This window comes from Penicillium roqueforti (assembly GCF_015533775.1).
Source record: "Penicillium roqueforti strain LCP96 04111 chromosome Unknown scaffold_03, whole genome shotgun sequence".
Classification (NCBI taxonomy): Eukaryota; Fungi; Ascomycota; class Eurotiomycetes; order Eurotiales; family Aspergillaceae; genus Penicillium; species Penicillium roqueforti.
In genome coordinates this window covers 837,420-849,980 of record NW_024067567.1, presented here as the reverse complement: position 1 = coordinate 849,980, position 12,561 = coordinate 837,420, and the positions used below count along the sequence as shown (strand labels likewise).

At 50.0% G+C, this 12,561-nt stretch overlaps 4 protein-coding genes across 4 annotated transcripts; 1 reads left to right on the top strand and 3 right to left on the bottom strand.

The window, feature by feature from the left end:
* Nucleotides 1-20: 20 nt before the first annotated feature.
* Nucleotides 21-3,854, bottom strand: LCP9604111_2745 (putative copper resistance-associated P-type ATPase; the record flags this gene model as incomplete). The annotated part of the gene is made up of 1 exon (XM_039070256.1): nucleotides 21-3,854. The coding sequence occupies one exon, from the start codon at nucleotides 3,852-3,854 to the stop codon at nucleotides 21-23; it is 3,834 nt and encodes a 1,277-aa protein (XP_038931497.1).
* Nucleotides 3,855-4,833: 979 nt separating this feature from the next.
* On the top strand, nucleotides 4,834-7,038 carry LCP9604111_2744 (transcription factor TFIIIB subunit BRF1; the record flags this gene model as incomplete). The annotated part of the gene is made up of 1 exon (XM_039070255.1): nucleotides 4,834-7,038. One exon carries the CDS (start codon nucleotides 4,834-4,836, stop codon nucleotides 7,036-7,038), a length of 2,205 nt encoding a protein of 734 aa, XP_038931496.1.
* A 1,282-nt stretch (nucleotides 7,039-8,320) lies between these two features.
* On the bottom strand, nucleotides 8,321-9,430 carry LCP9604111_2743 (uncharacterized protein; the record flags this gene model as incomplete). Its single annotated transcript, XM_039070254.1, has 1 exon — nucleotides 8,321-9,430. One exon carries the CDS (start codon nucleotides 9,428-9,430, stop codon nucleotides 8,321-8,323), a length of 1,110 nt encoding a protein of 369 aa, XP_038931495.1.
* Nucleotides 9,431-10,485: 1,055 nt separating this feature from the next.
* Nucleotides 10,486-11,862, bottom strand: glfB (uncharacterized protein; the record flags this gene model as incomplete). Its single annotated transcript, XM_039070253.1, has 4 exons — nucleotides 10,486-10,854; nucleotides 10,919-11,550; nucleotides 11,610-11,677; nucleotides 11,735-11,862. The coding sequence occupies 4 exons, from the start codon at nucleotides 11,860-11,862 to the stop codon at nucleotides 10,486-10,488; spliced, it is 1,197 nt and encodes a 398-aa protein (XP_038931494.1).
* Between the last annotated feature and the right edge of the window lie 699 nt (nucleotides 11,863-12,561).

Genomic DNA, 12,561 nt, shown 5'->3' with positions numbered 1-12,561 from the left:
ATGAATATATACCATAATGCCTACCTCTTCCTTCTCACAATCTTCATAATACTTTCTTTGTTAATCCTCAAAGCCAAGCTACTCAGCACAACAGAAATACTACTTAACGCCATGGCCAGAGCAGCCCACACCGGACTCAGTCTCCAGTGCTCATTGGTCATGATCATTTCACCATTAATGGTTTTATGATGATGGCCACTCACGATAGGATAGAGGACACCAGCAGCAACCGGAACCAAACAGAGGTTATATATAACCGCCCAGCCAAAGTTCATACGGACTCGATTGAACACACGGCGACTGAGCAGGACCAGCTCCAAAATCGTGCTGAGATCTGAGTTGAGGAGGATGAAGCTGGCGGAATTGATAGCGACGTCGGAGCCAGATGCCATGGCGATGCTCACATCTGCTGCTGCCAGAGCGGGCGAGTCGTTCACTCCGTCGCCGACGAAGGCGACAATGGGACGTGAAGGGCTTGAACTCGGTGTAGTCTCACCACCGGCCGGTGTTGTATTCTGCGAACGTTCTTGAATCTGACGAACAAAGCTGGCTTTCTCCGCTGGTAGGACATTGGCCATTACCTTGGAGCGCGGGATGCCTAGCATGTCTGCGACGGCGTGGGCGGTAGTCTGGTTATCGCCAGTGCACATGAAGACATCAACTTGACGCTTCTGAAGCTGGGAGATTATCTCGACAGCTTCCGGGCGAATCGTGTCTGATGTGGCGAAGATAATAGCTGGTATAAAGTTGGATGGTTCGGTGGATGGGGGTTGTACTTGACGTAGTGAAAGGACTGCAGTAGACTTTCCAGCTGACTGGTATTTCGCCAGCAGACTGGAAACGAAATATGTGTCTGTTTGGGGGGATAGTAGACTGTTGAGAAGACGTTCATTGCCAATTGCGGCTTCATACTGCCCTTCGTGCTCGGAGCCAGACACAGTAAAAGTTCCTTTCATGCCTTGCCCGGAAATCTCATGAACGTCTGACGACTTGACAGAGGAAGATTTTTGTGTTTTGCAGAATTCAGTGATTGCCTGGGCAATCGGATGGTTGCTGCTCTCTTCCATTTTCCGAGCCAGAGCCCATGCGACCTTCGCAACTTCTGGGTCACTGGTCAAAACTTCATGTTCAGAAACCTTCAGACTTCCACCCTCAGTCAAGGTGCCTGTCTTGTCAAAGACGATTGCATTCAAGCGACTGGCTTCTTGGAAGGCTTCACCACCACCTTTTACCAGGATACCATACTTCGCTGCTAGGCCGCCCCCAACGAAAAGCGCTGTAGGGGCTGCAAGGGCCAGACCGCAGGGACATGCCACCACAAACACTGAAATGGCAAATTCCAGCGCCCAGAATGTCCAGCCACCATGTGCGACATCGAGATAATCTGCGGGGAGCACACCGGAATGACCAAGTGCCAACCAAATAACGAAAGTCGAAATGGCGATCAGAGTAATAATAGGCACGAAATGCGAAGTGAGAAGATCAGCAACTCTTTCAAGAGGTGCACGCTTGCTTTGCCCCTCACGAACCACGGCAATGATTTGGTCAAGCATAGATGAACCACCAAGCTCAGTAATACGGATCCGTACCGGCTGGCCGACGTTAACCGAGCCTGTATAGACCATGTCGTCGGCTGTTTTCTTGACTGGTCGCGATTCTCCTGTCAAAGAGCTTTCATCGAATTGGTATGACGCGCTGTCGACGATGACTCCATCTGCAGGAGGCGAGGCGCCATGGGGAATACTGACGACGTCACCAACTTCCAGCAGGTCGACATTCGTACGCTTAACTCCATCTTCGGAAGTGTCATCGGACAACAGTGCCTCTGAAGGTCGAAGCTTGCCCAAAGATGTCACAGCATCGCCAGTTCTGGCTTTACTGTAGGCCTCCAGGAAGCGACCACCAAGAATGAACAGAGTTAAGAAGACAACCGAGTCGAAATAAGTCGTGCTATGGGGGCTCGACTTGGTACCCACAACTGCGTCAACGATAAGTACCGCCAAAGACGAGATATAGGCTACCGATGTGCCTGCAGAGATCAAAAGGTTCATACTACCAAAACGGTAGAATCTTCGAAGGATCGGCACTCGACTTCCAGGCCGCCATAGCGCATAAACCTCCTTCGCAGCACGGACATGGAACACATCAGTGCCGTAGAACATGACAGGAGTTGACATTATAAACAGCGCCCATTCGATGCGGGTCACACTGCCAGACCACATAGTTTGCTCCAGATACATTCGAACAGAGTTTTCAGATGAGACAAGAGACATAAATACAATCCCTATGAAGAAAGTCGGAATGGCACTGATAAAGACGAAAAGCAATCGCGCCAACAGACGGCTTCTTTCATGATGCTGGATCGCACGAGACCGGTCTTCAATACTAGGCGGGTGATAAACAGTCGCGCGAAAATTGTCATTCGCCGAGTTGATCGCTGAGATTATTTTGCGAACGGTAAGAAATGGTGGCTGTGGAGTATATGTGATTTTGACGATGGGGGTTTTCTCGGAGAGTGCCTCCTCGATGGTGACACCGGGAACCGATTTCACTGCCCCCAAAACAGTTTGTGGGCAATGGTGACAGAACATCCCATCCACTTGTATAGAGATTGTTCTGATATGGGCAGTGCTGAACTTTTCGGTACCAATTTTCAATGGAGAGACACTATTGACGGTGGCATCGTATCCGAGGTCTTCAATCTTCTCTATGATTTTATCAAGATTGTCTCGGCCTTCAAATTCCACCCTGCCGCTATGGGAAAGCAGGTTCACAGACACATCACGAATAAAAGGAAGTTCTTCAAGTCCTCGAGTCACCCCTCCGACACAAGAGCCACAGGTCATGCCGGTGATTGCAATCTCGCTGACGTAGTTTGCTGCCAGCTCTGCAGATGCCGGTGGTTTGGGGACTTGGTTCACCTCGTCAAGAGATGCTTCGAACCCAGCATCATTAATTTGCTCAACAATCTGGTCAACATTATCGCGAGGTCCAACATAAATTACTGTTGCGCTGTTGGTGAGAAGGTTGACAGTGATTTTGTTCACGAACCCGAGTTGTTGAACCTGTGCGGTGATGCTGTTGGCACACGACGCGCAGCTCATTCCTCCAATGCTAATCTGTGCGGTGAACTCATCGGATGATTCAGCGGACGGACTAGGATGTCTTGCGATGTCTGTGGGTAATATTGAAGCAGACACATCAGGTTGAACCTTTGCTTTGGAGGTGGCGAATGAACGGAGACCCTCCTGCACAGCATCCTCTGGGGTTGACTCAAGCTTTGTAACAGTGATGTCTTCTTCGTGCTGCTTGCCCAATGGTCGGAAGGGAATTTGTGAGGACTTCTCGTCCAAAGATCCTAGCTCCGTTCGAGAAGAATGACGAGAAAAGGTCTCTAGCTCTTCCTTCCTGCATGCATCGCAGTTGGCAATATGTCGTTTATGTCGGCTCGTCTGAATTCGCTCTTTAATATTGGACGAGATACTAGAAACAGAGGTTCGCGGCGAGGAGAAGAGCGTAGAGCCGCGGTGATTCCAGGAAGAGGTGTCGAGTTCCGCGATGAGCCTTCCTCGTTGGTCAAATGTCGTTACATAGTGTACTTCAAACGCGGCATGAATCAGCGCGTTGACGAGGTCGGCAGGCCGAATGGCGGAACTGTGGCTCGCACGCACTTCATGCGTCAAAATGGTGACTTCGATGTTTTCGACTGTAGGAGTCTCAGAGAGCACTTCGGTGATATATGCAACACATGATGTGCAGTGCACATTCGATACAAAAAAGACACTGGTCTGGGTATCAACCTCTTGATGGGCTGCCTCCAGATCGAAAGACTTGGTGTTGGGTTTTGATGACATGACTGACGGAGATCTCTGCGACCTAAAGATGAGGTACAGCGTGGAATATATCGATCTTGCAAGTCCTCAGCAGAGTCGATGATTCAATATCGCTCAGACAAGGTTAGAAACGGGCAGTTGTCGGGATTCAGTGTTTACAGAGCGGCCTGATATCAAGGTGAAGGGAAGAGCGATTATAAAACTGGGCAGGGAACCTTTTGCAATGCAGTATAATATTCCACTAAGAAAGAAAAGAAAGGGAAAATCCTAGAAGTGGGTGGCTAAGTTTAAACATGGCGAAGATGCGCCATTTGTGCGCGATTCCTCCAAACCACGCACAAATACCGCATTCCAGACATGTCGACCATGACCCCTGTGACCACTATGTAGTATGTCGCTAGTGTCGAGGCAGGCAATCAAGAATGAGGCCGGATTCTCGTATTCGACGTTGTAAAAGCAACCACTTCATGTGGAGTACCAAGTCTGATGATGCTGTTGCAGTAGCAGTCATGGATCATCTAGGAACCTCAGGCACCGAGGCGCGACAAAGACCAGACGGTTCTAAGCCTAATTGGGCTAGCGTACCCTGAGCCAATTAAGGTCACGTGATTCATGAATGGAATCCATCAGATCAGCCATGGAGCAGGAGACAAGCGACAAGAGATAAAGGAACTGAACTGAATCGAGCGATTTATTCATTTATACCTGACTCACTCACTCCTGGTTCCCGACATCCAATCAGCTAGAACTTCAAGTCGTATGTCCGAATTCAGCTCTGCAGATTCCGGCCAATTACATAAGCAGGTTGAATACTTTTTTCTCACCTTCCACTTTCCCTTATCGCGATTCTCGTGACAGTCGATAAACCCTTCGCTACAAAAAAAAAAAAGAGGCTGCGCGACGTCCAGTTAAAGAATTCTGAGGCTGTGAGGACTCGGCCTCCATCGAGTGCCCCTGTCTACATTCAATCTCTGACCTCTTACTTTTCGCTTTAACCAACATGTCGGCACCCAGATCCGGCGCGCGTCCAATCCCTCCCCGCGGGCCCCGGCCTCCTATGGGACGACTGGCCAGTCTAAAACCCCCCAACTCTACTCCTATCAATCGTCCAACGGCTATTGGACGCTCTCAACCACCCCGCCCGACAACACACCCGAAAACATCTAATTGTCCAAACCCAGGATGCCCTGCTCCGCATATTGTCGATGATGGAGGCGTGAGGGTCTGCACGGGCTGTGGTACAGTTATCAGCGAGAACAACATCGTCTCTGAAGTCACGTTCGGGGAATCCTCGTCTGGTGCAGCTGTTGTGCAGGGATCTTTCGTCGGAGAAGATCAGACACATGTACGCAGCTATGGTCCGGGTTTCCAGCGCGGGGGCGCCATGGAGAGCCGGGAAATGACCGAGCAAACTGGAAACCGGTATATGCTTCAACTTTCCCGGGCTTTGACCATCCCGGAGAGTGCGACCAAAGCTGCTGGTCAGGTGTTTAAGCTTGCCGTGGGACTCAATTTTATTCAAGGTCGTCGCACAAAGACGGTAGCTGCGGTCTGTTTGTATATTGCATGCCGTCGCCAAAATGGCAATACCGTCATGCTGATTGACTTTGCCGATGTGTTGATGATCAACGTCTTCAAGCTTGGTCGTACATACAAGGCACTTCTCGACGAACTCCGCCTAGGTGGCAACGTCTTTCTCATGAACCCCATCGACCCCGAAAGTTTGATTTATCGTTTCGCGAAGCAGCTGGAATTCGGACCCTCTCTCATGGCGGTTGCTGGGGAGGCAGTCCGGATCGTTCAGCGAATGAACCGCGATTGGATGACCACCGGTCGACGCCCAGCTGGTCTCTGTGGTGCCGCACTGATTCTTGCCGCGCGAATGAACAACTTCCGCCGAACCGTGCGTGAGGTCGTGTATATCGTCAAGGTGACGGAAACTACTATCAGCCAGCGTTTGAACGAGTTCGGTTCCACCGAGAGTGGTGAATTAACAGTTGATCAATTTCGTTCGGTCCAATTGGAGAACACCCACGATCCTCCATCCTTCACTCGCGGGCGAGAAGGTCGGAAAATTCGTATCAAGAAGTTGCCAGAGACTGCGGCGGAACTCGAAGATGATGACTCCCCAACGGAAAGTGAAGCAGAATCAGTGCAGCCGCCTCGTATAGATGCCGACGGTTTCGCTATTCCCAGTCTCCCTATCGACCCGGCTTTGACTGCAAGTAGCCTCGGTCGACGTGCATCAATAATATCCAAGGCAGTGAATGAAGTCGTTGAAGATATCAGGAACGAGCCGATCCACTCCAAGGGCAAGGGCAAGCGACAACCCACGCCAGAACCATCTGCCGAGCAGGTTGCATCTGAAGCGGCGCTGGAAGATGAAATGCGGTCTATGCTTGCCCAAGGATCATCTATGATTGAGAGCGTCGGCTCCGACCAACCCCCGCGGCCGACCGTTTCCGACAGCACTGAAATCGATGCTGCCGAGTTTGAAGATGACCCCGAAGTCGCCAATTGTCTGCTCTTGCCTGCCGAAGTCGAGATCAAGGAGTCCATCTGGGTGACAGAAAACAAGGAGTACCTCCGCACTCAACAAGCAAAAGCCCTGAAGCGGGCCCTGGAGGAGTCAACCGGCGGGGGCACACCTCGCAAACCGCGCAAACGCCGCCGTGGCCGCCTGGGAGATGTCACCTATCTGGAGGGTGAGGGCGAAGATGGCCGCAGCTCCCGTGCCTCGACACCGGCTGAGGCGACACGTCGCATGCTTGAGCGCCGGGGCTACAGTAAGAAGATTAACTACTCTCTTCTGGACACATTGTATGGGGGTGAAGGGGGAGATGCAAAGACACAAAGCCTGAGCCGAAGCCAAAGTCGCAGCCAAAGCGTCGTCTCACGGCGCAGCGCCAGCATCGAACCGCAGGCAGCCACACGATCCCGGCGTGCAACGCCATCAGATGCCAAATCCATCCGTCCTGGTTCTACCGCACCACTACCTACTCCGCCGTCCACTGCTCCAGATACCATTCAGGGTGCAAAGCCGCTCATAGCCAAGGATGGCCCCATGAACAAGCTTGGGACAGATCCTGAGGAGGATGAGGATGAGGAGGACGACTATGATGACGACGACAAGGATGATGGCGTCGACGACGCATTTGCAGGCAATTACGAAAGTGACTATGACTATGGCGATGATGATGACTGAGAAAGCAGACCTCAGAAGTCCTTACGAGCATTTTGTCATATGTCCTTTTGGTGGATTGGAGTTGTGAGGATGCGATCGGCATCCACTTGCTTTCTTTGTCTTCTATTTTACGGCCTTCGAGATGATACCATGTACCTATTTCACCCATATGAGCATTGGGGTTTCCAAATTTAATTATCGTATTAATATCTCACGGTTGGAATTGGCACCTTGCTCGGTTGCCTCGACGTGCTCTAAGCAAAACACTCGCTGAACCTGAGTAGTATCAAGCTCTAGCGCACCAATAGTAATGATGATTATCATTATACCACACCATTTTCCCACCTATTTACCTTTCACCTATTCCATGATTGTAGGTAAATATTACTTGAATGGTCAACCGTGCCACCACTAGTTAACTACATCATAGTTCCTGCTTTAGGTAATGTAGCTTGACTGAGCATGGTAAGTATTCGGTTCCTTAGAAATGCCCGCGAAAGGCACCAGGTCCTGAGTTTAGCATCTATTTTGGGTTTCAGATACTCTTGACATAAGCAGGTGAGGTAACAAGGGAAGTTAGAAGAATAGACTGAGATGAGAAATCTAATAGGTACCGACGCTCTTGGCTGGGTCACAAATGACAACGGGCCTAGGAAGTCAAGAGCTGTCGTCAGGACTAGGTATCAAAGTGGGCTTATTTAACGACCAGCAACATGTACTTATGTACATCTGTATACCTCCTGAATGCTAGTGAAAGCAATCATAGTTCGTACAACCAATATACGAAATCAACTGGGCTGGCTCTAGGTGATTTGTTCTTAGGCGTAGGTTTTCCCCTGCTATAACTCGCATAGGTGTATAATACAAGGAACTCGGGTTTATTATGGTATTCACGCCAGAATGATTTCAATCTTTTTGATTTGGTGAGATAGATAGTCGTAAATAAATAACGGTTGTCAAAAGCATGTTGAAGAACTCCCAGATTACGACGCCATTTTCCATGAAAGAGATGGAAAGCAAACCACCCAAAACCATCAAACTCTCCACCGGGCGGGAACCGAATTGGGCCGGACTGGGTCAGTCAGGAGCGTGAGTCTCATAACTAAATAAGCAATAGTGAAGAAATCTTGAGAAAATGTTTTTAAAAAAAAAGAAAGAAGAGAGGAAAAGAAAATATGATAGAACAGTCGGAAAGAAGACCGAGATCGATCGCGGATTGGTTGGATGTCGAGTCATCGGGTCGGATCGGTCGATGTCGTCGGATGGCACGGGATTGAGAAATCGAATGCATTTTTGGAAGAAGTTACGAGTCGATCTCCATTCCCATTTCCGCGCCTCCGCTCAGTTCGTCGAGGCTCGATGCTTGCGGGTTGTTGGACAGGGCTTGTTGGAGAAGTGGCAAGCCAGTGTCCATGGAGTTGAAGGAGACAGGCTGTGCTCTAGGCCGGTCGGTAGCTCCGAGGGGAGTAGAGCCCTCGAATATGATGGGGGAGCTACGAAGGTTTTGAAGACATCCTTCCCAAGAGGAGGCAACGAGCTGGCCTTGAGTGAGGTCTTCGGTGAAGAGATAAAAGGCAGGCAAGGATCCAGAAGTTGGAGTGGCAGCCACAAGATAGGCGTTCAGAGCGCGGCTTTTCATAAGCATCTGGGAGCCGTGCAGGTGGGCCGAGTATTGGTTGTCGATATACTTGGTCCAGCCACGAACAGCAGGCGCCATGTCACCGTCAGTGTTGACACGCTGCCAGCCGATACCTAGGAGACGAGTGGCATCATCTACTAGGGGCTCAACGGGCGGGGCAGGGCCTGCATTGAGAGTGCGGTGCTGATCGTTGGACCTAGGGTCGTCCAGGCGTTGACGGATCGAGGACAGTGCAATATCATCCAGACCTGGTGCAGATTTATCAAGGCGCTGAGACTTGCGGCTTACTTCAGCAGCATCAGAAAGCAGCGCGTTTGACCGCGAGGGGACAGGTGCAGCAGCAGCCTGTTGCGCCTCAGACTCTTGTTCATACCATGTGCCGGTTTGACTCTCGGCAGATATCGCAAGGCCAGTCTGCGGGTTTAAAAGAGCCATGCCTTCTCCATAGATAGGCCGGACCTTGGTAGCTGGCACCGCCTGGTGTGCCAGAGGCGCGCTGGGAGCAACGGCGTCTTCAAAAGTGGCCTCATCACGGGATCTTTTGCGGGAGGGCTTGGGCACCGCAGGGGCAGACGATAAATTGAAGCTCGAGGGGACAGACGGTGTAGAGCTATTGTTGGTGAAGACAGGGCTGGTGTTTGTCGGATAGCTGTTGAAGCTCCCTGGGGAGTCGAGGAAAGAGGACTGGGAGAACTGAGCGAAGGCGTGTTCCCGGGGAGGAGAGAGGACCGTGACCGGCCCGTCTGAGAGGCGATTAAGAATCATTGGAGACATTGTTGCTCGGAATCGTCTTATATTTAAGCCAAAGGGAACTGTTCTGTTAGATTAGGTGAGTAAGACACAAGAAGCTTCAACCACCTGTGGAAAGACGGAAGTAAGAGAGGTAAAAGGAGGAAGATATCTCGGTAAGTAAGTAGAAGAATATATATAGATGAGGGAGAAAGGTGGGTTTGAGAGAAAAGAGAAAGAATTGGGAGGAGAAAAATGGGCGAAATGGGGGAAAAGGAAGAAAGTCGAGCGAAGTAAGAGTAAGAGCAAGGGTAAGAGCGTGAGACAGGAAAGAACGATCTGAAGAAGTGGATGAATCGATGCGCGAAATGCGGAGGTACCAAGCCGAACGGTAATATACCAGCAAAAAGCAGCTATCCGATCGGCCGTAACGGTAATGATACGTGCCCTATTAACGGGTACTATTGGCTCATGCAGCCAAGACCTCAAGTGGAGTCGAGGTGGATGGGTCCAGGCCAGAGGCGATCGGCCTATGAGGACGGACCTGTCGCCCGCGAGGATTACATCACGTGAAATTCATAAAAGACGCATACATATATCACGTGCTTTATGTGAGGTCATATAAGGTTCAAGTCTATTGAGATACTATAACGACATGATGGGAAAAAAGAAAAAAAAAAAAACACAACGACCACAAGATCAGGTCCAAAGCAAACCGACACCAGAGCTCGTGCAAGTTTAACATCAATCAATGCTCGTAGAAAAAAAAAAAAAAAAAAAAGTACACTGCCAACAACAACACTTTCATGTCTTTGTATACATCACAGAAATGTGGCTGGAAAAAGAAAAGATTGGTAATAAAACAGCCAAAAACAAGTTCCTCCTTTCTCCATTGCACCTCAGGGGCCCATAGAGACAAAAGTATGAGCGGCAGTCTCTGCATGTAACCGAGAGACGGGAAGGAACGGATACCCGCTACATAACTGCACTTATCCTCTCGTGCTGTCGATCCGAGAATGGATATTGTGGCTTCAAACACTGGGTCGGGTTTTCGGTGTTCCAATTCATAAGACGGAAAAACAAGGATCTGATAAGTGCACTTAAGCATTACCAGCAGTAGCACCGCCAAGGTAGCCCTTGACACGGTCAACAGAGTCATTGGCGTAGCTGGGAGCCATAGAGCCAACGAAGAGGAAGAAAATAAGAGCGGCAGCACCAAAGACGACAAATTTGCGCTGCGCAGGGCGGTTGTTGCCATAGTCAGCCCAGGCACGGCCGGCAGACGAAGTGTACTCGCGCATCTTGTCGCCGCCAAGCTTGTACCAAACAAGACCCAGTAGAGCAATAGAATAACCGAAGAACTGGAGGCCAGTGACGGGAGTCTGCCACAGGAACATGGAGGCAGCAACCAATAGGATATCCTTGAGGACACCGCACAGAGTCATGACCAGGGAAGAGGTCTTGCCAATCTGTAGAGAGTATTAGTAACGCTTCCCTCGGGAGTAAGATGCGGGTTGCTAAAGTATCACTTACCAGGAAAACGACCGAGACGTTGAGCAGGAAAGCCACAACGGCATTGAGAACTAGAAGCCAGATACCAACGGAGTAGACATGGTCCATGGTGACATGGGGGAATTCCAAGAACAGAGCAACGACACCGTTCATGACGGCACAGATGGGGGCGAAGTAGTACAGAGAAACCATGGGGTCCATCTTAAAGTCGGCGGAGCTAAGCAGACCCTGTACCATGACCAGACGGGTGGCCTCGAAAACGATACCACCGAGCTGGAACAGGAAACCGACCATGTTGAACTTGATCTCACCGAAGGAGGCAATGATCACACCGATCACGATGATGGAGACGTTGGCCAGGACCTTCATGTTGGCCGGAGCCATGCCCATACCCCAGGTTGCGAGGAGAACAGCCACAGGGGTGGTGGCCTTGAGCATTTGGATAAAGGCAACGCTCAGGTAGAGGTAGGTCATGTTACCGCAAATCAAGCTCAGACTGAACATTATACCGATAGGGACGATAGCGCGGAGGTAGACACGGCCGGTCATCTTGACCTTCTTGCGGCCATCGAGGACAGTAGTGGTGCGAGCGAGGATTTGGGTCATGACAGTAGCGAAAGACAGATGCCATGTTGTGAGGATGATGGGGAAACCTATTCACAGCGTGAGGTTAGTGCCAGTTTCCTCGCATTGTATCTCCGGTCTGACTTACGGAAGTTGGCATAGTCGAGGAGGTACTTGTTGAACAGGATAACAGTGGAACTCAAGGTGATCCATGTACTATCAAAATATCAGCAATGTTCTCCGATCTGTCTGGTTCCTTCCGATGTTGCTCACGTCACATAGACCGCGGGGTGGAATGTAATGCCCGGCTGCTCTGTCTTCTCCGCTGCGGGGTTGACAGTAGGCAAAGACTGCTCCCGGGGAGTCTCGCCAGAGGCGCGGACCTTCTCGCCGTCGCTCATTGTAAAGGTTTGAGATTGATCGGACAAAAAGCGCTTAAATTCAAAAGGTCGTGGCCGGGACAGGCTTCCTTGACTAAATGCGGAGGAAGCCACGGAGAAAAGTGGGCAAGATAAAAAGGGAATTAGAGGGAAATGATCACTAAAATGCTCCAAAGATTAACGAGTGCGACAGAAAGACCAAAAAAAAGCGATAAATAAAAACGAGCGTGGATGAAGAAAGCGTGAATGAAGAAATGATGATGAAGGTTGAAGGGATGGAATGGGGTACGTACTCCGGGAGTAATTTTTTTCGGCACCAAACATTAACTTCAATTTGGGGGTTTGACGGAGAAATTAAGGGAAGAAAAGGCAGTTATTGTAAAGGAAATCGACAAGAAGCCAAACATAAAACAGCAACGACAAGAACAGAAACACCAGGTCAAGAGAGATCCACTCGCCGCAAACAGAAAGTGAGAGGAGAAGGCTGGTGTATGAATGTCTGTACATGTATGGAAAGATTGGTATACGAATTACCATTACTCCGGACCTTGGTTACGGCTCTGCTAAGGCCACCTATACTCTTCGCTTATAATTTCTACTGTTACGTAGTGGTTTCATCTGTATACCCGTTTTACCAGAACCAATACCACTTGTACTTTACTAGCTCTTAATTTTAATTTGTGAGGCCATGGACTTGCTCGTGGCGACAGTCTCCGACTC